The sequence below is a fragment of the Cetorhinus maximus genome, chromosome 8 (genome assembly GCF_964194155.1).
Source record: "Cetorhinus maximus chromosome 8, sCetMax3.hap1.1, whole genome shotgun sequence".
Taxonomy (NCBI): Eukaryota; Metazoa; Chordata; class Chondrichthyes; order Lamniformes; family Cetorhinidae; genus Cetorhinus; species Cetorhinus maximus.
Window position 1 is genome coordinate 30,318,244 of NC_135886.1, and position 22,575 is coordinate 30,340,818.

Genomic DNA, 22,575 nt, shown 5'->3' on the forward strand with positions numbered 1-22,575 from the left:
ATCGGTGACATTTCAAGTGTCTGCTAGAGGGGATTGAGTGTGTGATGTCAGAGGTGTGTGCTCATCCCGATGAACCCGTCCACTTACCCGTGAAGATTGTAGTTTTCTCCTAGGCAGTTGGCTGCCTAGCAGTGCTTCACAGAGTCCCTCTGAAGTCACAGAATGCAGATCGATATGTAATTAATGGCATGACTGTGCAGTCATTCACCTAGCCTTTATCAAAATGATTGGCCTTTGTGAGATGGACAATGTCAAGGATTGTAATGCTATGAAAACCATGCTTTACCACATCTCCTGAGTGCTCAGCAGGATTGATGAAGGGAAAAAAAGTTATCATTGACTGTAGTGTCAAAACTGACTGGGCCACATCCCTCCCAAATGCCAAGGCAATGCAGGACATAAACTTGACAGACTACCGACAAATGTGGGGTTATGCGTGTTTGTCAATATTCACACGGCAGTCATGTTGAACCACTCTCTGTGAGGACAATGTTAACTTAACTCCCATCTCTGGTTGCATGCTGTCATTTAACAGATCACTGCATCCATGTCCGATGGCATCATGAGGCTATTGCAAGAGATAGCCTCTGATTAATCATGCATGAGAGCTGGCGTTTGGAGAGATGGTGCTGTCCAGATGTAGTTCTGTCTTTTGCGTTGTGCCTGTGCAATGGCATTCTCATATGGCTCTCCTAATCCCCACCCTCTTCAGATTCATCTCCTTCGATGTCCTCCTTGTCCGAGCAGGAATCTAGCTTCTCCATGTCTCCCTGTGGCAAAACATCCCTGCTTTGCAGTGCTAGGTTGTGCGGGGCACTGTCTGTGGTGAGTATTGTGGTGAGAGCCCTGCCTAATCAGTCCAAACATCTAAAATGCATCATTAATAGGCCAATAGTCTGCTCTATTAAGGACCTTGTGGCTGAATGTGCAGCATTGTATCTCCTGAGATGCACTCTGTGGATGACGAACAGGCATCATTAGCCACATCTTCAGGTGCTACCCCTTATCACCCAGGAGACAACCCTCTATGTGCTGAGCTCCATCAAATATCTCTGGCACCTGGGAGTGACCCAAAATGTATAATTCGTGTGAGCTCCCTGGGTGCCTAGCACAAACATGCATGACCTACTTTCTGTGATCACAAATTAGCTCACTGTTCAGAGAGTGAAATCCTTTTCTATTGATGAATCTCACAGGCTACTGCCAGGGAGCTCTTAAGGCCATATGTGTGCAGTCGATAGCACCCTGCACTTGCGGGAAGCCTGAGATAGTAGCAAATTTCATAGCTCTGGCAGCTTGGCTTGTTCAATCCATGCTGAACTGCATATAATGGTAAGCTTTATTGAAAAGGGTATCTGTCACCTCCCTTATGCATTTGATTGTTGCCAATTGTGAGATTCCGCAAAGGTCCCCACTGGAGCCCTGGAAGAATTCGCAGACAAAAAAGTTCAATATGGCGGTAACCTTCAGAGCAACTGGCATGGGATGCCCTCCACGTCCATGCGCCATGAGTTCCTCAATGCGAAGGTGGCAAATGTGAGCTATCACATCCCTAGACAAGTGAAGACGTCTGTGGCACTGCCCGTCACTCATCTCCGTGTTTGAGCTGCGTCTTCTGTAGACCCTTGGTTTCGAGAAACGTATTCATGAGTTTGGCTGATCCTCATTGGCATCTGGGTCTTCCTGGGGCCCTGCTGGCTCTTGATCTTCAGGGTGATGATCTTTCCTGAACTATGCCAATCAGTGACGGGCCCTTCTTCTCCTTATTCTAATCAAAGCTATCAACAAGGCAGTGTTGCCTGCAGTCTGCATTCTCCACTCCTCCTTGTATCTATGAATGATACAATTGAGCAATCAATGGTAGTTACTGTGGAATGGTCTCCTTCCATATACAAGGCAGGAATGCAGTCTCCAGCCATTGACTTTCCTTTAGTCTGCACATTGCATACCAAGGCCATGCCTTGCAGGATGATATCATTCTGGAGGACATGTGGCTGAGTATTCCCCTCAGACGTGACCGTATTCACAACAAGAGTCATAAGTTGGGTCCAAAGACCCAAGTCCTGGGAGCTACAGTCAGCCTTGTGTTGGTTATGCCCCGGTGGCCTTGACAATAACTATGGATACCGAGTCCTTGCACTTATGTCCTGATTGCAAGCACGGTGCCTTGAATGTCATGGCCAGTGCATTGGCCCATGCTGCTTCTGTGCAGCAGAGGTAGCCATTGATTCTTGGGGCCTGTATCCATTCCCACATACTTCTGTAAGGGTCAGATGCTAATTAAGATCATATGCGCCAAAGCACCTAAAGTTAATGGATTCACGCCTAAACGGGCAACTTGTGAGAAGGAGCCAAGCTAATTCTTCGTACATTAGCTCCTCGAGTCCAGCTCTCAGCTGAGCCATGCTCTCCATGGTTTGAGCAGGACAGTTATAGGGTGCCCCTTTAATCGGCCAAGATTTGCTGTGCTGAATTCCTCCCACACACCCTGAGAACCCTTCTGACCAAATTCTTTTCTCGAACTGCATCATTGTAAGGTGAGCACGAAAATGGTGCTGCTGACCTTCCTCTGGGAGGTCAGCTTCCAACTTCCCCCTATCACCCACCAAATCCCTCCAATCCTCCTCCATCCTCACCGCCTCTTAATTCCCCTTCCTCCTATCACTTCCCAGCCTCCCCGTTACCCTTGAACCTGTCATTATCCATGTGGATATTCCTATTCTCCCCCCGAACTCATTAATGTCGATGTCCCCATGCCTTTGTCGACCTGACCCCTCCCCTTCTTGAGGCCACATGCACCCTGACTTTTCAAGAACGCCCCCCCCACGACACCATCCAATACCCCACCATTACTTTTCAGCTACCGCCTTACAGGATACTGATGCATCCCCTAACTGTGACTGTGCCATCTGCCTCACAGTAACATGATTCTAACCCTAAGGACCAAATTCCTTAGCTGACTGACCACGCCCTGCATACCATATTGTGCACCACTGTCACTGCAAAGAGAGGCCTTCCCCCACCCAAGACCGTGATCCAGACATGCCTGCACAGCCCGAAGACAATCTCTTCAATATGCCACCGACAGTGTGGCCTCAGCCCCAGGACATTCTCTTCAATATGCCTCCGACAGTGTAGCTTAGCCCCAGGACAGTTTCTGAATCTTCCTAGGAAAGTCCTATAACTGTTGCTCCAGGACAGTCTTTCACTACTCTACTCTGTTTCTTGACCACCCGTTAGTCCTGCATCTGTCTTCTCCCTCCCCACCCGTGTTCCACACCCCATGCCCCTAGTCCTGCCTCTGCCTTCCCTCTTCCCTCCCACGTTCCATAACCCCCTCCCCCCTAGTCCTGCCTCCATCTCACCCTTCCCGCTGGTATTGCCTACCTTGCACAGCCTTGGCACAGCTTGTGATACAGGCACCCAAAATCTCACGGCAACACTCTTAAAGGTAGGCAAAAGCAGCGTCTATGTACCTCGAAGTTGTTGATGAACTGAATCTCGTCAGGTGCACGCACCTTATATACAGTAGGGAAACAGACCGTTCCAATTATCCACGATGGGGCACTTAACTTGGAGGGTATGTGTAATTCCGGCGAGTTGGCCTTTTAATGAGCATTCATGAGATTCAAATGAATGCAAATGTGGTTTCCGACATAGATCAGCAGGAAACTCGACCTGCCTTTAACCCGCCATCACAGTTGGGAGGACAAAATTCCAAACTAATTTCTTGCCGGTGGGAAACCAACTTTTTCCATCATGCCAAATTTTGTTCCCCTGCCTGCCATGATTCCTGCTGTTGGTGGGAGCAGAAAATTCTGCCCACAATTACAGACATAGCTCACAAATCAAATAGCATGGTATCTCTAACTCTCATCCCTCCTCAGAGCATCTTGAGCTGAATTGGGCTATCACAATGCTTTGAACCACTGCCACCCTCCAACAATGGGGAACAAAGCAAAGTTCAGAATCTGTTACAGTTTACCTCCAGTTAACTGAAAATACCTTCTGTCATCATGTAACATAAATTCATTCAGATACCTTTGCTCATTTGTAAGCATAATTACAACAATGGTGCACAAAACACAACCAAATCACAAGAGTAAACTTAGATTGTAACCTGGGCAGTCTTGGATCACTGTTTTACATTAAGAAGAATTATTCTCTCCCTAACAATTCCTTCCATGTTCTCTATTTCTTAGAACCTACTTTGGCAAAACATTCATGTATCTGAAAAGAATCATTCACAGCAGAAAACTGCCGTACTGGCAGAATCTAGCTGCCTTCAAAGTTTTTTGTTTACTTATTCTTTCATTGGATGTGGACATCGCTGGCTAAGCCAGCATTTATTGTCCATCCCTAATTGCCTTTGAGAAGGTTGTCTGTTGTGTTGAGTTTTAGGCCAAAGACTGGCAGATCATAACAAACAGCATGTCCAGCTGTTGTTCGCAACAGACAGGGTACAGACTGTACCCAACCAGCCTACGCTTGCAAAACTCAAAACACAGTGTCCAACATTAGATGCGATTCCGTGATTGGACAACATTTGCTAAATGATCCTCAACATGCTAGGAATTACTCCGACAACCAATTTAGGATTGTCAGTCGGACTCAAATTGTGGTGTATTTGCATGTACTGTAAGCTACATTTATTAATATGCAGGGCCCTGTTCTTTGCAGACAGGAAGAACATGAACACACATTGGGCCTGTTTCAGCTGAACAAAATAAATGACAGCTATTTGCTGGCTCATTGCTCAGGGCAATGCCTTGATCAATCACGGTCAAGCTGCCCGGTTTAAATTTCAAACAATGCTTGGCAGTTAACTGTCAGTTACAAACAGTGGTGCATTCTCCATGGCAATGCTACTTGCCAACCAATCAGCAGTCTCTTCACATATGGGCTGAATTTTGCCGTCAGTGAGCAGGGGGCGGGGCCCGCTCACCGACACGTAAAATGACGCGGGATGATGTTGGGGGGAACCCCCGATGTCATCCCACCCCATTTAAGTTTTCAGGAAGGCGGGGGCACAGCAAAATCAGTTGCGGGCCCACCAATCTGTCAATGGCCAATTGAGGCCATTGACAGGATCATTGAAACAATTAAAGGACCTGCCCGTCCAACCTTAGGCAGGCCAGGAGCCTCAGCGAGCAATAGAGAAAACATGAAATCTCATCCACCGGCGGGATGAGATTTCATGTAGGGATTTAAAAAGTTTAATAAAGTTTTAGTGTAATTTATGAACATGTCCCATCTCATGTGAGGGGGACATGTTAAGGATTTTTTTTTTCTCTATTTTTAACGTCTTTAAAACTGTCAGTGATCTCCCAGAGGCAGCACTTAGCCTCAGGGAGATGTGTGCTCTTTCGTGCGCATGCGCGAAAGAGCGTACTCTCGCTTTTAGGGAATCCCCCACACCCGCACAGGGAGCACATAATTTGGCCTGCCCACGTAAAATGGCAGTGGGACCCACTTCTCCAGCAGGGATTGGCTCCCCATCCACCGGAGATTGGGTCGGGCCGACAGGCAGAAAATTCTGCCCATTAAGTATAAATTGTTGTCTTCCCCTTATGTTGATATTCTTGCAAGTGTCCTGATGAATGCAAGATGAAAAGCTTACACATGTTTCTTTTTTCAGCACATCCACTTGGTTTCTTTAAGATGAAAATGTATAGTATATTTGCTCTTGGAAAATTCCACACACACAGAAACCAGGACTTAAAATCAAGAACAGAAAGACATCTCTTGCCTTACTGCTTTCATATCCAAATACAATTTCTTGATTTCCTCTAATTGATATGGCTGATAAATTGGGCCAAACTTATTTTTTTCTGTTACACATCTCTATACCTTGTGCTCTTCTAGAATATAATCATCGAAATGACAGAACCTTAGTTTATAATGTTTGGGATGGGGTATGGAAAATCATTTAGTCCCAGGTTCAGCTGTGTGCTCTCCTGATCTGTACTTGAGCTCTGACAAGCCTTGTCTGCTGTGGTCGCAATTTTGAGTCAACACTTAACATTCAAAATCCGATACAAACACATATAATGGGAAAACCCTATTGAAAGACATAAACTTTCATAAAACTTATCACAACATGTTTCTACAGTTTTGCAACTTGTTAGCACCAGGGGTAGTCTCTGAATCCATATTGGTTTTCATTTGATGTGAAGGTAAGTTTGATTTCAAGTTCAATATTTATTGTTGAATTTTTATTTTTTGTTTTAAAAATAAAATTGTTTTCGAACGCCTGCTGTCACTATCTAAGCCCATGTTTAATAGTCAACCCTTCTCCAGTGCACACTTGGTTCACCAGCCTAGATATCTAGTACCCTCCTGTTTCCCCTGCCAGCTATCAACTGTTGCATCCTGCTGAGCTCCTTTTGTGTCCTAAGACATATCATCTCAGCCCAAACTTTCCTTCATCAGCTCACTGGCCCATCCACGGCAACTGGCAAGCCCCCAACGTTGTCAACAATTGCCATCTCACTCTGACTCTTAACAGAGCGAATGGTCCCTACATGTTCTCCTTTCCATTCTTACCAACCTAATTCTGGGCCTACCTGCTACCATGCTGGTCATTTCCACGACCACATCGACTCATTGGGCCTAATGGGCCCTCCTGGCTTTTGAAGTGCGAGTGGGTGGAATTCCCTAAACAGCTACCCCATGTCAGTGCACAAAGTAGATTAAAGTTATGTTTCCAATTTTCAGTTACAGGACCAGGATTCCACATTATTGTGGCTATCCTTTTTAGGGAATTCTGACCCTTGCAGGTTTACAAGCTGGCTTTTGTATTACAGATACAGAATTCCCTTAAGTATTTAAGCAGTGCAGCTCAAAACACCTCGCATGCTCATATATTGCTCCTCTTCATCCAGCCTATCAATCTTAATGGCTCCAAATGATGTATTGCCTACATCTATCCAAATCCAACACCTCACATATTCACCACCAGAAAATTCAGTCTCTGGGCATCATTTGAGTCACAGTTCAATAGTAAGATGCATGTCCCATCTATTGCTGCACTCACAGGGAGCCAGATAGACCAATGCTCTTTTCCTTTCAAGGACAGTGAGAATGTGATCAGTATTAGAAAACTTCTGTGGACCCTAAAACTACCAGCCATTACCACGGTCCCAGGGCTCTCAGGGCAAAAGCAGCAGCTGCAATTCTGAATGCTTTATAACTATAAGATCCAGCTGGAGGGCTGGCCATGCCTGGATTTAAGGTAATTACCCCAAACACAGGCAAGTTCAAGGCAGACTTGGTGAAAAGCATTTCAGGTGGAATCAGCCAGACAAGTGCCCTGGCATAGAAGAAAGGGGCCAGAAAATTGGCCCTAATAATTGATTTCCCATAGCTTAATGCATGCTTCAATGAGTGATGGCATTCAAATTGTGTACAGGTGAGACAAGAGTTTCAGGTGACTGGGAGAAAGTTCAATAGGCAGAAGTGGGGTTTGAGTTTTTAGTGATGATATCCTGGTGCACGCTTCGAATTAAGAACAAACACGGACACAATTTTTGAATTCTTGACGTCAGTGGTAGAAGTGTAGATTAAAGGATAGAAAACTTTGCACTGCTCCAGTCAGGCTCTTTCAGAGGGCTAACAACAGCAGAGATTTCTGATTTTGTAGATGGTGGGCTTCAATGAGGCTTTAGACTCTCCTGAGTTGAGATACCAGTAACAATTCCACCTGTCTATTGCTCCGTGTTGCAGTGCATTTATTACAATCTCATATCTTGTCTGCATAATGCTGATCTTTTCACTCACGTCCTTTAATTCTAAAATAACAATCCAAGTGAGGTAACTTTTAAAGGGGGTCATTTTCAACTTCACCTGAATCACATGGTAAAGAGTAACCTTCGCACAGCACTATCCTGCGTCACCATTTAAAAAAAATGTAAACTGGATTCTCAATTTCACCATCAGAAATTCTGACTGCTTCTAAGCATTCTAAGGAACCAAAATATTTTAATAAAAATAATTCCTAATAGCTGATTTGCATAAACATTTTCTACACCCCATAAGATTCCACAATCACTACTGAAAGAAACTCAATCTAAACAAATCTCTCACCTAATAACCAACATATACAATGCTCAATCACTAATCTCCACTGACAGTACTACACAGTCTCTGCATTGTATAACAAGAAAGATCATCTTCCATGTAATTTTGTATTAACTTTGAACTAAATTACACTTTTCATATTCCACTCGGCAAAAACCTGTGTAACTCACTAGCAACTTCATCAGTCTTTGTCACAATGATTTTCCAGTATCCTATCGGTATGATTGCACAGCATGGGATTGGAAAGGCAAAAATATGTATAACTGTGAGATATTTATTTCCATATGAAGATATCAGCCACTGCTTGAACTTGTTCATTTGTGATCTTATTTTTGTTCTTTTCCTCATTAAGTGATGTTGCAATTATATTTTGACAAATTAAGTTTTAATGTTAGAACTATTGAAGGATTACTTTGTGTATCATTTAAATTAGAAATATAATGAAAGGCTTATTTTATTTTTCTTGTGAATATTGCATGTACAGATGTCAATGATGGGAAGTAGAACACTTTTCCAGTTTTATTACCAGGCTCAGATAGTCCTGAGTGGACTAGGTTTGAGTGGAGCATAAACGACAGCATGGACTGGTTGGACCGCAAGGCCTGTTTCTGTGACGTACATCCTATGTAGTCCTATGGATCAGGTGTAGCATCGCCAGTATTATTTTTGATAGTTGGAATCTGTTTCATAGCTTGTACAGGTGATAAATTCCTCTAGTTTTAGAGCAACAGAGATGTAAAGGTGAAGCCTGAATTTCAGCGATGGGTAAGCTCTAGTGTTCTTTCATTTGTACTATTTGTCATAGTGATTGTTCACGCCTGCTCATGAGTTGCAGGCTTTGCACATCTGTTAAAGCACTGCCCTATTTTCCTGCCACAACCGAGAAAGCTCTGTATTCAAGCTCTTAGTATTTACAGATGTATTTCAGAAAAATTAATCTCGTGCCAAAGCAATATGACTGGGTGCTGAACACGTAAGTGTACCACAAGCCTGCAAGGTAACTCACCACCAGTGAGAGCTTGGAAAGTCTACTTTAATGAATTATTAGTCAATAATATGGTTTTCTATTGATTCTGCTTATGTATCAAAGTTCAGCTGCAGCAGGGAATCACTATGAGTTAATTCCATAGTTCAGTTTCAACTGATGCTGTTGTCAGAAATCTTAAAGTCAACAATAACATCTTTTCACCTTATGGCCTGCCCTAAACGTTCTTATCACTCTTCACCTGTGAGGTGTTAAAATAAGAAAGAAAGACTCTGCATTCATATAACACCTTTCATGACCTCAGGATGTTTCCAAGGACATTACATTCAATTATGTATTTTTTTAAAAGCATAGGCACTGTTGTAATGTAGGAAGTATAATGCCAGTTTGATCACAGCAAGATCCCACAAACGCTACCTCAATAACCTGTGTTAATGATGTTGCTCGTGGCAACTCCCCTGCTCTTTTTCAAAACAGTCCCATGGAATCCTATATGTCCACTTGGTAGGGCCGATGGGGCCTAGGTTTAAAGTCTCATGTGAAAGATAGCACTGCTGACAGTGCAACACCCCATCAGTACTGCACTGAAGTATCAGCCTTGATCAAGTCTCTGGAATGGCACTTTAACCCACAACCTTCTGATTCAGAGTGGAGAGTGTTCCAATGAGCATGGTGGACACAGGGTGTGATATGTGATTATTTCCTCTTCCTAAATTAAATAGCATTTAGTTGTGGCATAATATGTGCAATGACATAATGTTTTTTGTTTAATTTTGTTCATTTTCTGATGCTATGCTTAAAATTTTCACAAGTGGGATTACTTTGTTTTTATTACAGGAATCTCATGAAAAGAATTGGAATGAAAATCAAGATACAGATGCCAAATACTGGGGAGAAAGTGGAAATATTACCGACACATGCAATTCATGAATGCAATATTTTAGATCTATTCTCATTATGAATTAAAGGCCTTTTACACACACACACACACACACACAGACACACACACACACACAGTCAGGAGCAAGATGTTCACGTGTCATTTTCAGATCTGAATGTCATAATGAAAAGGAAATGAAGAGCATAAAGGATGGCTCCTTCAAAATAATATTTGTTGAACAAACTGAAAACAGTTATGATCTTGCACAGCTGAATAAAAATGTGGAAAGTTACAATTGTAGTGCTCAAACTTTTAACAAATTCTGGGTAGTAAATGTACACATATGAACTCACGTCAATTGACAGCTCTCTCTCTATCAGCTTCCTAGTTGTTTGCTCACAGTAAGTGAGCATTGCCTCTCGATCGTATGTTCCTGTGGGTTGCTTCTCTGTCTGATTTCTCTGTCTCAATCCGACAGCAACACTGGAATTTGGGTCCATGACATCCAACTCAATTTGCAGTTCTTGCATTTCCTCCGGAGAGAGATTTGCCAACAAATTATCAATATCTGGATCCTCGCTCACCTGCCTTTTGTATTCTTGTTTTCTAAATCGTGACATTTTTGTATCTTGTTATCCAAATAAAATAAATAAAACTGTGAGCTTGTATACACCGGTTTAAAATCTATTCCTGAAACAGCACTTTGAGTTACAATAAAATACAGATATATCCAAAAAAGATCAATTTGGCAACTTCTGATAGCTTAGCTAACGTCTTTATACTATCTCTAACAGCAGGTGATGAAGTGCCAAGCCAGAATGTAGTGAATCCTTATATGATTTAGCAACCAAACATGAAATGAGGAGAATAATTGATGTGAGATTGCACCACTCAGAAACTGCTTTGGGAATACTAATTATATGAACAGCCAGTCAGCAGTGAGAGGGGGAACTCACATAGCCTAACAATTTAGGCTGCATGGTGAGGACATTCCACAGAATCCTAAGCAGTTGCATTACCAAATTTAGTGCAGCAGATTTAGCCTTGAAAGGAAATAGGAAGAAGTACAGCAAAACTGAGACGCACAAAAAATGTAGAAGTTGGCAGCACTAAATGTTTAATTAATACTGTAAAAACTTTTAAAGGCAGAAGAACAAGGAGGAAAAATCATTGTGCGATCAAAAATACTAAATTTGGTCACTGCACTCAAATTCAGCCTAGCTCTTAGATGTTTAACCAAAACTTGTTTTAATTTTGGTTAAAAAGAGTAACAAATATAAAGAACAAATATAACAAGCGGGTATTGACATTCAGGAATCTCAGTTAGATTGTCATATGAGCTGCTGTCAATGGAATGTATGTGACAAGTATTTTAATGAATAGGTGGTAATTTTATTAGAGATACTTTGGAACATTGTTTACTATAAAGAGCAGGAGCCAAGCTATAATTAGATCAAGAAAAGGCTCGACAAGCGGAAAAAAATATTTGTTATTGCATTTCAACATCTATTGACTAATAAATCTCATGTAATTGGTCCTTATGTGGACCCCTAATAATTAAGAGGCAAAAGAATGACTGACCAGCATCACTTCTCATCTTCATCACTCACTTCTGCCAGAGGCCTAGCTTGCACCCATAATGGCGTGGCTGCCTACCTCTGATGTATAATAACTTCTTCCTCCCTCCATTCCAGATATTCCAGTCAGGTCAGGAGCAGAAGTTACTGGTTCCCGACATTTAAACCAGTGGAACATTACCTTGCCTTTTGCCTTCATTACAACTTAAATGTTATACCATGTGATCGAAGCCTAGAATCTGACTCTAAATAGGTCAAAGATGGTGCTAAAATAAAACTGATGGAAATATTTAGGCTATAATGTATTGTTTCATATATAAATCACTTGTGGCATTGCTTATGGTGAGTCAGAGGGTGGTATGACAAGTAATTTTGCCAGAGGCAGTGAGCTGTCAGTACTGGAGGAATGCCTGGGACCTGCACACACATTTCCACGCTCACCGCTTTCACTTAATGGGCAGAATTTTCAATTCTGAAGATGAAGGGCGGAATCGTCCCAGATTTGCCCTAAGCGTGGTAGCAGGCGTGAGAAACGATGTTTTAGTCTCCAGCCGCAATAGTGGTTTTCGCACCGTATTGTCCCCTTCCTGCCTCATTAATTATGCAGCCACAAGAAACACGCTGTCTCGCTGGTGCGCAGCCTCTGAATCGATCGCCACGCCATTAACTCACTGTTTCCTCACTCCAGGTGCCATATCTAAACTGCAGCCATGCGCACAGTTCTCAATGCTTGCAGCCCAGGACTGCTCCAGTGAAGATGTGGCCCTGAAAGCCAAGAAGATTCAGAGACCCATCACTGGAATGACTTTTGGAGGCCCCCCCCCAACCCCGGGTGTCCTCCACCCCCTGCTCTTGCCAAAGGAGGTCCAGCAATCTCACCACTCTGACTTGGGAGGCAGTGGCAGTGGTGGTCAGTGCCAACACTCCACGGAAGAACGGGACTGGAGGACATCCTGGGGGGGCCTCCAAAAATCATTCCAGTGATTTAGATTTAGATTTAGTAATTTAGATATGGCACCTGGAGTGAGGAAACGGTGAGGTAATGGCGTGGCGATCGATTCAGAGACTGCCCACCAGTGAGACAGCGTGTTTCTTGTGGATGCATAATTAATAAGGCAGGAAGGGGACGATACGAAAACCGCCATTGCGGCTGGAGATTAAAACGTCTTTTTCCACGCCATCCAATGCTGAAAGAGGATGAATGATCTCATCCATGCCGCCAGGGTAAGGCAATCATCTCATCACTCTAAACTCACACACTCACAAACCTATCACACATTCACTGGCATCTCACTCGCTGCCAGCTCAAGGGGCATCACCACCTATTCTCACACACACCCTCACATCTCCATCTGGCCTCATCTCCTCTGGAAATCGCCTCCTCAACCCTCACCATCTTGAGGCCTCTTGCACAGATTAACATGTGCCCCCACACACACCCTGGGATACCCTCATTCCCCAGTAATGCCCTAGCTCTGCAGCCTATTACTTTGCCTGAGGCCATTTCTCCCCCTTCCCCAAGCATGCCCTAGCCCTGCAGCTGTTGAAAAGCCACCCCTGCCTTACAGCTGGTCTGGTAGGTAGAGACCTGCCCATGAGTCCCCTCCCCACTACAAGTGATGTGGTGCTGCCTGCGAAGGCTGGTGCTGATGACCATGAGTGCTGCCTAAAGGAAGCTTGGCATGTAACCACGCCGACGTGCCCGATAATTGAGCATGGGGTGGGGGGGGGGGGCGGGGTAGGATGATTCTGGCAAGCGGAGCTTATAATGAGATGTTAAAATATTGAAATTAGGTTTCCCGACATGCAGTGGTGGGAAACGCAACCTGTCATTGGCAGTTGGAGCGGACAATCACAAACTGGTTTCACGAAGGCGTAAAACTGATTTTTGGCTTTCTCACCATATTGTTCCCCACGCCCAGCATGATGCCAGTCGCCAACAGGCCTGGAAAATTCCAGCCTAAGTGCGGTGGCGGGTGGGAAAGTCGCTGTGATTCCCGCTGGGTGGTGGGGCATGTGAACATGCGCGATCTTCCACTTTTCATCCGTGAGGAGGGTAGCAAATTTTGTGGTGGGGCGGGCAGGACGTTGCCTGCCCTGCCATTATCTCATGGGTTTGAAAGCCTTGGTACCATATTTAAATGGCACCCAGACAGACATTCACTCGTTGCAGGCCAGCAACTCCGCAATAGTCCTCCAGAGTTCTTGTGGCTGCAGCTCATCCTGGAGAAACTCACAGATTGAGGCAACCGTATCTCAGGCCATAGAAGGGCACCTCTGGCATTGCCTTTTGTTCATCTCTAGATAAGAGCACCGCCTGTGGTATATACCCATGGTCAGGCCAATGCTCGCCATTGCAATGGTCCATGTTCGCCAGCATCTTGATCTTATAGGGGCCCCGCTGTCTCATGCTGCTCAGGCCCTTGCTCCTCCTGGCCCTGTGCCACCTGCAATGGACCCTCCATCCTCTCATCTGGATGAGAGCCATTACCAAGGCAGAGTTGCCTGCCGCCTGCATCATCCATGCCTTGATGGATGTGTGAACGAATTGAAGTGATACATTAAGTGAGCATGTGCTTTACATGTTTCCGTCCAACTCAAAACCAGCAGGATAGTACTAAGCCCATCATCTGGCCTCCGTCTAGACATGGCATCCCCACTCCTTCTTGGTAGAGGACATCCTGGAGGACCAGAGATTGGTATTCCTCCTGTTTATACATGAATGCTTATGGAGACATTGGTCTTTGACCAGGGTGTTGAGAGCCATGTTCAAGAAGCCTCATGCGGACACTTTTCCGCTTGTCTTCACTACCCTTGAGACTCTATAGCGAGACCTTGGCAGCACAGAAGGCTAACTGCTTGATCCCTTGTCTGACCATTCACCCAGGTGAATGGAGGCTTGGAGTCATGAGTTGCCTGCCCTGCACAAACCGCGCCCCTTGGAGGCGTCCACCTCCCTTCATCCCTGCCTCTGACTACAGCCAATGGCAAATGGCACAAAATGAATGGCAGCCCCAGACCATGCTGGGATCTCAATGTTATGAAACCCATGAGTCAGGAACAAACCTGCTGCAATGTAGCTTCACCATAGAGAGGAGAACACAATTGAGCATTTGTAACATCCAGTTGCTTCATAATTATTAGGGTGTCCCTTAAGCTGGCCACTTGTGCTGACCTTGAATTCCATCCACCCAGAAAGACCCACCTCCCACTTCGAGGATTCACAAGTCCAGAACAACTGTGTTGTCAAAAACAGCCTTGAGAAAATGGTGTGTGTAAGTTTTCAGACATGCTCCATTACCTTCTACTCTCTCCCTGTCACCCACTAACTTCCACCCACTACCATAGACCCACCCGGTATCACCATTCCTCTCTCTTCTGTCACCCTTGAACCTTCCCCGTTACCCTGGGCCCTATCATGATCCACCTTCACATGTCTTTCCTCCTCTCAGCTGACACCCGTTACCATCCCATGCCCACCCTGACCTTGCCCCCTCCTGTTATCTGAGCCACCTGTCTTGTGCCCCTCTGTGATTCATTCAATGAGACATTCACCTACCAGACTCTCACCCTGGACCTGCCACCCTTCTGCATCGCAATTTCCCCTCTAACTGTGACTGTTGCCTCCTTCCATCAGTACCCTGAGTTCTTCAGGTCCCCATCATCAACACCACAGACCCCACCGTCTAAGACACCCCATCCCTGCCTGGACACAACCCCTCCCCCTTCCCAGACACCCACCCCTTTCCCCGGATACTCTCCTCCCCCCTTCGCCCCTAAACCTGCCTCTCCTGTCCTCCATGGCGCAGCTTGTGATACAAGGACCCGAAATCTCGCAGCACTGATCTTAACACATGAGCTTCCTCCCATCCCTCTTAATTGAGCCCCATCAGCATTCCTGTTCCTTTCTTCCTCATGTAAAAACAGCGTCTACATAACTCAAGATGAACTGAAGCCCACTAGGTCCACGCCACTCATATAAAGTCGGGAACCAGACCATTCTAATAACTGCTGACGGGGCACTTACTTTGTAGGGGGCACGTAATTCTGGCAAGTTGGCCTTTTAATGAGCATTCACGAGATACAAATAAATGCAAGTGTGGTTCCCAACACAGATGAGTGGAAATTCGACCCACCTTCAACCCACCATCAAAGTCAGGAGAACAAAATTCCTAACTAATTTCCCATTGGTGGGAGACTGATTTTTTCCATCACGCCAAATTTTGTGCCCCCACCCATCACGATTTTTGCCACTGGTAGGAGCGGAAAATTCCGCCCAATATCTTTTGACCTGCCTGTAAAGGTAACTTTAAGGAGAGCTGGTTAGGACACTCAACATCAAATATAAATAGATGGAGCATGCGTCGCACACGATCTATCCATTGGTACCTAAAATCTCCATGTCCTCTGCACATAGAATTACATAGAACCTACAGAATCAAGCCATTCAGCCCAACTGATCTATGCTAGTATTTATGAACACATGAGCCTCCTCCCACCCCTCTTCATTTAACCCCATCAGCATAACTTTCTATTCCTTTCTTCCTCATGTATTTAGCTAGCTACCCCACAAATGAATGCAAGCTATCCACCTAAACTCCTTGCACACAGCGCCTCTCTGCGGACGCCACACTGGGTGGACCTTAATTGGCCCGCCCACGTAAAATGGCGCCGCGCCTCTGATTGGGGGCGCCAGTCGGAAGCGTGCCCGCACATGCCTGCCCATCAACTCCCCCCGCCCCTGCAATGGGGGGAAAATCCTGCCCAGAATCTTTAGAGTGCATAAGGAGACAATTGGGCCCATTGAGTCTGTATTGGCTCTCTAAAGGAGCATTCTACCTAGTCCCACTCCCCTGCCTTATCCCCATAACCTTACACATTCTTTCTTTTCAGATATCCATCCAATTCCCTTTTGAATACCTTGAACAAACCTGCCTCTTCCATCTCAGGAAGTTCGTTCCAGACCCCCTGGGTGAAATTTTTTTTCTTTACATCATTTTACTCCTTTTGCCAATTATTTTGAATCTGTGTTCCTGATGGCTGGGAACAGTTTCTCATTAATTACCCTGTCCATACCTCTCAGGGTCTTGAATACCTTTATCAAGCTTCCTCTCAGCCTTCTTTTCTCCATGGAAAACAGTCCCAACCTCTCCAATCTATCCTCGTAGCTACAGTTCTTCATACCTGGAATCATTCTTGTGAATCTCCTCTGTACTCTCTCCAATGCCTTCACATCCTTCCTCAAGAACGGTACCCAGAACTGGACGCAGTACTCCAAATGAGGCTTAACTCGTGTCTTATACAAGTTCAACATGACCTCCTTACTCTTGTACTCAATGCCCCTATTAATAAAGCCTAAGATACTAAATGCTATATTAACTGCTCTCTCAAAGTGCCCTGCCATCTTCAATGGTTTATGTACATATACACTGAGGTCACTCTGTTCCTGCACCTCCTTTAGAGTTTCTCCCTTTATTTTATAATTATCCTTCGATAATGATGTTTCTCCTGAATGCCCAATAGAATTTATTGGTAACTATTTTATATTTATGACCCAGAGTTTTGGTCTCCCAGACGAGTGGAAAATATTTCTTTACATTTACCCTATCAAACCTCTTCATCATTATTAAGAATTCTAGTAGATTACTTCCCTGTCTTCTATTTTCTAGGATATAAGCCTCATCTTGTACAGCTTTATCTGATAAGTATACCCTCCCAGTTCTGTTATCATGCTTGTGAATCTTTTTTGCACCTTAATCTCCACTGCCTCTGTATCCTTTTTATAATACGAAGGCCAGAACTGTGAGCAGTTCTATATGTGGCCTAATCAAATTGGATACAAATTTAACATAATTTCTCTGGTTTTCCATTCTATTCCTCTCATAATGTACCCCAGGGCTTTACTTGCTTTATAAAATGACCTTATTAACCTATGTCGCTACTTTTAATGATTTGCATATCTGTTCCCTTTGCTCCTCTATCCCACTTAGACACTTATTATTCAAATAGTACGCTGCCTTCTTATTCCTCCTACCAAAATAAACACCTCCTATGCAGTTCCAAATCACACACCCATTTTGCAAGTTTATTAATACCTTCTTCGATTTCGTCACAATCTCCTTCAGTATCAACTACAACCCTCAATTTGGTGTCAGCTACAAATTTTGAAATTATACTTCCAATTCCTGAAACCAAATCATTTATACAATGATTTCCAATCTGCACTCCCAGCAAATGGTGAGTGCACAGCTTTCCCATGCCTCCCGAAGGCTCCCAGGCAAACCCTGTCCCCATACTTGTGTCCTCATTGGTTATACATTCTGCAACTGACAAAGAACATGCCAAAGAACCCAGCACAGTGCTTCCAGCAACTTTGTGTAAGCAAAACCTACTGAGAAACACCTCAGCTGCCAGTTGTGGAGTGACCCTTAAATTAGCACAGGTTTGGGAACCATCTTTCAAAGCCACCCTGTTCCCAATCAAGGGACCCAGCATCGAGAAGGGGAGTGGCCATTGAAAGCCATTCCCCTGCCCTTGCCTAAGACCCCATTGCCCCCCACTCCTCTAATTCCCCGAACCGCAACCCCCTTCCGCCATCAATCACCTGGGTCCAGGGATCCCATGATGACCTCTGGTGAAGGCCCTGGAGCACCACCAGCATCAGCCACTGCTCCCGTTGGTGCTTCTGGCAATGGAGAGCTGCTAGCCTCTGACTGGCTGATAACTTTCAGTGGATGTGATTTCTGCCTGCGGGGTCCTACATCCCAGAGAAGGCCCGTTGCTGACCATTTAAGTGCCTGACGGGCACTTAATTCAGTTGGGCCTCCCCGACAGAAGTGACTTGGGTTTCCCACCAGTGGGCTGGACCCATGTCAGGTTCATTAAATTCTGCCCATGGTTTCTGCTTCTACTACCCTCATTGTGAGTTCCAGGTCATTGTCGCTCACTAAGTAAAATAGTTCTTCTTCACATCCCTGCTGCATTTCTTGCCCAAAGCATTAAATTTGCATCCCCTCCTAGTACCATAAATGTCAAACAGTGGTTGACAGCCATTCAATAGCTTAGTTATATTTTTCTTTAGTGAAATAAAACAAGGAGAGAATCTATCTCCACTTGGAGAGGCAAGGTTTGATCAGGGATAGCCAGCATGGCTTCGTCAGAGGGAGGTCATGCCTAACAAATTTGATTAATTTTTTGAGGAAGTGACCAGGTATGTAGTTGAGGGTAGTGCAGTTGATGTCATTTATATGGATTTCAGCAAAGCCTTTGACAAGGTCCCACATGGGAGACTTATAAAGAAGACAAATGCATGTGGGATACAGGGTAATTTGATAAGGTGGATTCAAAATTGGCTTAGTTGTAGGAGACAGAGGGTGATGACAGAAGGCTGCTTTAGTGACTAGAAGCCAGTGTCCAGTGGCGTACCACAGGGATCTTTGCTGGGTCCCCTATTATTCGTCATTTATATAAACGACATAGATGACTATGTGAGGGGTAGGATTAGAAAGTTTGCGGATGACACAAAGATTGGCTGGATGGTTAACAGTGAGGATGAGTGTCTTGGGCTACAGGAAGATATAGACGGGATGGTCAAATGGGCAGATAAGTGGCAGATGGAATTTAACCCTAAAAAGTGTGAGGTGATACACTTCGGAAGGAGTAATTTGACAAGGAAGTATTCAATGGCATGACACTAGGAGGTTCTGAGGAACAATGAGACCTTGACATATGTGTCCATAGATCTCTGAAGCCAGAGGGGCATGTTAGAGGGGTGGTGAAAAAGGCATATGGGACACGTCTTTATTAATCGAGGCATATTACAAAAGTAGGGAGGTCATGTTGGAGTTGTATAGAACCTTGGTGAGGCCACAGCTGGAGTACTGTGTGCAGTTCTGGTCGCCGCATTATAGGAAGGATGTGATTGCACCGGAGGGGTTGCAGAGGAGATTCACCAGGATGTTGCCTGGGTTGAAACATTTAAATTATGAAGAGAGGTTGGATAGACTTGGGTTGTTTTTGTTGGAGCAGAGAAGACTGAGGGGCGACCTGATCGAGATATACAGTATTATGAGGGGCATGGACAGGGTGGATAGGGAGCAGCTGTTCCCCTTAGTTGAAAGGTCAGTCACAAGGGGACACAAGTTCAAGGTGAGGGCAGGAGGTTTAGGGGGGGGTGTGAGGAAAAACTTTTTTACCCAGAGGGTGGTGACGTTCTGGCATGCGCTGCCTGGGAGGGTGGTGGAGGCGGTTTGCCTCACATCCTTTAAAAAGTACCTGGATGAGCACTTGGCAGGTCATAACATTCAAGGCTATGGGCCAAGTGCTGGTAAATGGGGTTAGGTAGGTAGGTCAGGTGTTTCTCACGTGTCAGTGCAGACTCAATGAGCCGAAGGGCCTCTTCTGCACTGTGTGATTCTGTGAATGAATATTGGCAGTGGAGAACATTGCAGCCAAGTCTTTCTAGTCCAGGAGAGATATGGGAAACTGTAACCCTCCAATTGTTCCTACAGCTGAGATCTGCCATCTCAGCAGAGATTGTAATTTGAGTATAAGTATAAACCAGAGAAGACCCGACCCATCTATCTATTATCCCCCCCTGCCCAGTTAAATCTCAAAGTAACACAATTCTGATTTCAAATTACAATTAAAAGGTAAGTTTTTGATCAGTGACCAATTAAGTACAATTGAAAGTTAAATGGCACTGTTGATTCAAGAAAAAAGTTAAAATTCCTGCCTCAGAAATAGGCTAGGTTGCCGTCCTGACTGCAGAAGTTAGCGTGGTGTGAAACATTTAGTCTCAAGATCAGGTTTTACACTACAGTGCCTGCTATAATTGAGTCTGGCTGAGTAAAGTCTCTTAGCACCTGTTAATAAGTAGATCAGATCATCTCCTCCCCCTGGGCTAAGTTCAAAATGGGGTTTGTGATGTTAAAGTGTAGCCGCATATTGCACCCAATTCGCAATGCTGAGAATTCTGTAAAGCCATAGTCCTGGCAGTTATTAAAAGAGAAAATAAACAGCTGAGTTGCTTACGAGTGTTAGCTTAGAAACAAGTGTTACTAAGTGACATTTAAAACAAAAGAAAGATAATATTCTCAAAAGGTTAATGTGCCTGTTTATATAACAAATGCCAGAGTTATGACGTTGCCTTGGACATGTTAGTTATATTACTTTTTGCCTGAACAAGGAAAGTTTCAGTAAAGGAGTTAAAGTTTGATATGCTTGTGTTCTATTTTTTACAAGTTATAATTTTATGAAGATTGAAACTTGATGAATTTATAAAGGCTGTGGAAAAAATATGTAATGCAAATTCTGAAAAGTTATAGAACCAACTTGCACTGTTTAACATTGTTTTCCAGGAAAAGGCTGGCAAAGATGTCTGTTCCACTGCTTAACTGTACCATATATGGAAAATGTAAACATAAATGGACTTCATATTGCTCTCATTCTCTGAGAATCCTGGGGGAAAAAAATGTAGGTTACAATTCTATCACGCTATGTCTTTCCTATAAAGCAACAACAGTAAACAGTGACGTGTGATTATAAATTCGTGATATTTAAATTCTGCAAACCATCCTTGGGAAGGTTTTAACTGTAGAACGGCCAAGGAGTGGTGTCCACTGGCTGGCTGATAATGTCAAATGCAGGCCTAGTCCAATTTGATAATCAGCCCACTTTAGCATCCGACCAGTGGGCTGCAGATGGAAATCAAGTACCCTGGGACAGCCCAGTGACTAATATTGGGGCCTGAAGAGGTTAGTTGGGGGACTGAGGGGGTGGTTTCTAACTTGGGGGTGTGAGGCAATCTGGAGTGGTGGCAGCTCCAGCTGGTTTTCTGGAGACTGGAGAAGAACTTCCACCCCTTTAGACCCCACTTGTCCCTAAAGACTTGCTTGTGGGGTCCTATTTGGCTGCACACCAGCTGATACTGAATGGAGCATGATCTGCACCCATTAGTCTTCTAAAATTGGAAATCTGGGTCCTTTGTACTTCATGGGGTCATGATTTGTATTTTATATTGGCCTACTGCCTGACTCAGGGGCACAACTGAACGACTGAGCGGTAAGCAAGAACAGGTCGGTAAACAGCACTACCACCTGTTTCTGCCTGCAGGGAGGAGGCCTCAAATTCTACCTCCTCGTTTCTCTTCTAATTATTTTTGAACAACAGGAATGAAAATCAGACTATCATTGCAAACTAGTAGCCGTTTCGATTATCAGCTTTTGCTGCTATTTGAAAGTACTGTGCATGTGACAGCTTGCCGCTTACGTGGAAATCTTTGCAAAATATGCCATTCTCGACCACTTGTATTTATACAGTGCCTTTTACATAATAAAACATCCCGATGCCCTTCACAGGAGTGTTATGAAGTAACGAGACACTTAAGGTGATATTAAGCCAAATGGCCCAAAGCTTGGTCAAAGAGAGGTGTTAAGGAGCATCTTAAAGGAGAAAAGAGGTGTTGAGAGCCAGATACATTTTTGGAGGGAATTCCATAGAACCATAGAAAAGCTACAGCACAGAAGGAGGCCATTTGGCCCATCTTGTCCATGCCAGCCCAGAACTAGTGCTTAGGGCCTTATAGGCAACTGAGGGCACAGCCACCAATGATGGAGCGATTAAAATCAGGGATGCTCAAGAAGCCAGAATTGGATGTGCAAATATCTTGGGGTGGGGGGGAGGGGTGGATGTGGGGGCAAAGGAGATTATAAGGATATGGAGGGGCAAGGCCAAAGAGAGATTTGAAAAAAGGCTAAGAATTTGGAAATCAAGCTGTTGCTTGATTTTAAAATGTAGATCAGTGAGCACAGGGGAGATGGGTGCATAGGACTTTGTGTGAGTAAGGACACAGGCAGCACAGATTTAGATGATCTCAAGTTTACTGAGCATAGAATGTGGGAGGCTGACCAGGAGGGCATTGGAATAGGCAAGTCTAGAGGTTCCAAAGACATGTATATATAAGTTTCACTTGAAGATGAGTTGAGACAGGGGTGGAGTTAGGCAATATTGTGAGGCTGGAAATGGGTGTCCCTAGTGATGGTGAGGATATGTGG

General features: G+C 44.5%; 2 protein-coding genes across 2 annotated transcripts in view; both read right to left on the reverse strand.

Annotated features, from left to right (window-relative positions):
- Positions 1 to 10,781, reverse strand: part of LOC144683533 (leiomodin-1-like) — a 50,171-nt gene extending 39,390 nt beyond the window's left edge. Inside the window, exon 1 of the mRNA XM_078546620.1 lies at positions 10,298 to 10,781. Coding sequence (XP_078402746.1) covers positions 10,298 to 10,564 — 267 coding nt within the window. The 5' untranslated portion in view covers positions 10,565 to 10,781. The remainder of the gene's footprint in view (positions 1 to 10,297) is intronic.
- LOC144683536 (peptidase inhibitor 16-like) overlaps positions 1 to 22,575 on the reverse strand; it is a 697,419-nt gene that overhangs the window by 589,002 nt on the left and 85,842 nt on the right. The gene's annotated exons all lie outside the window — the stretch shown is intronic.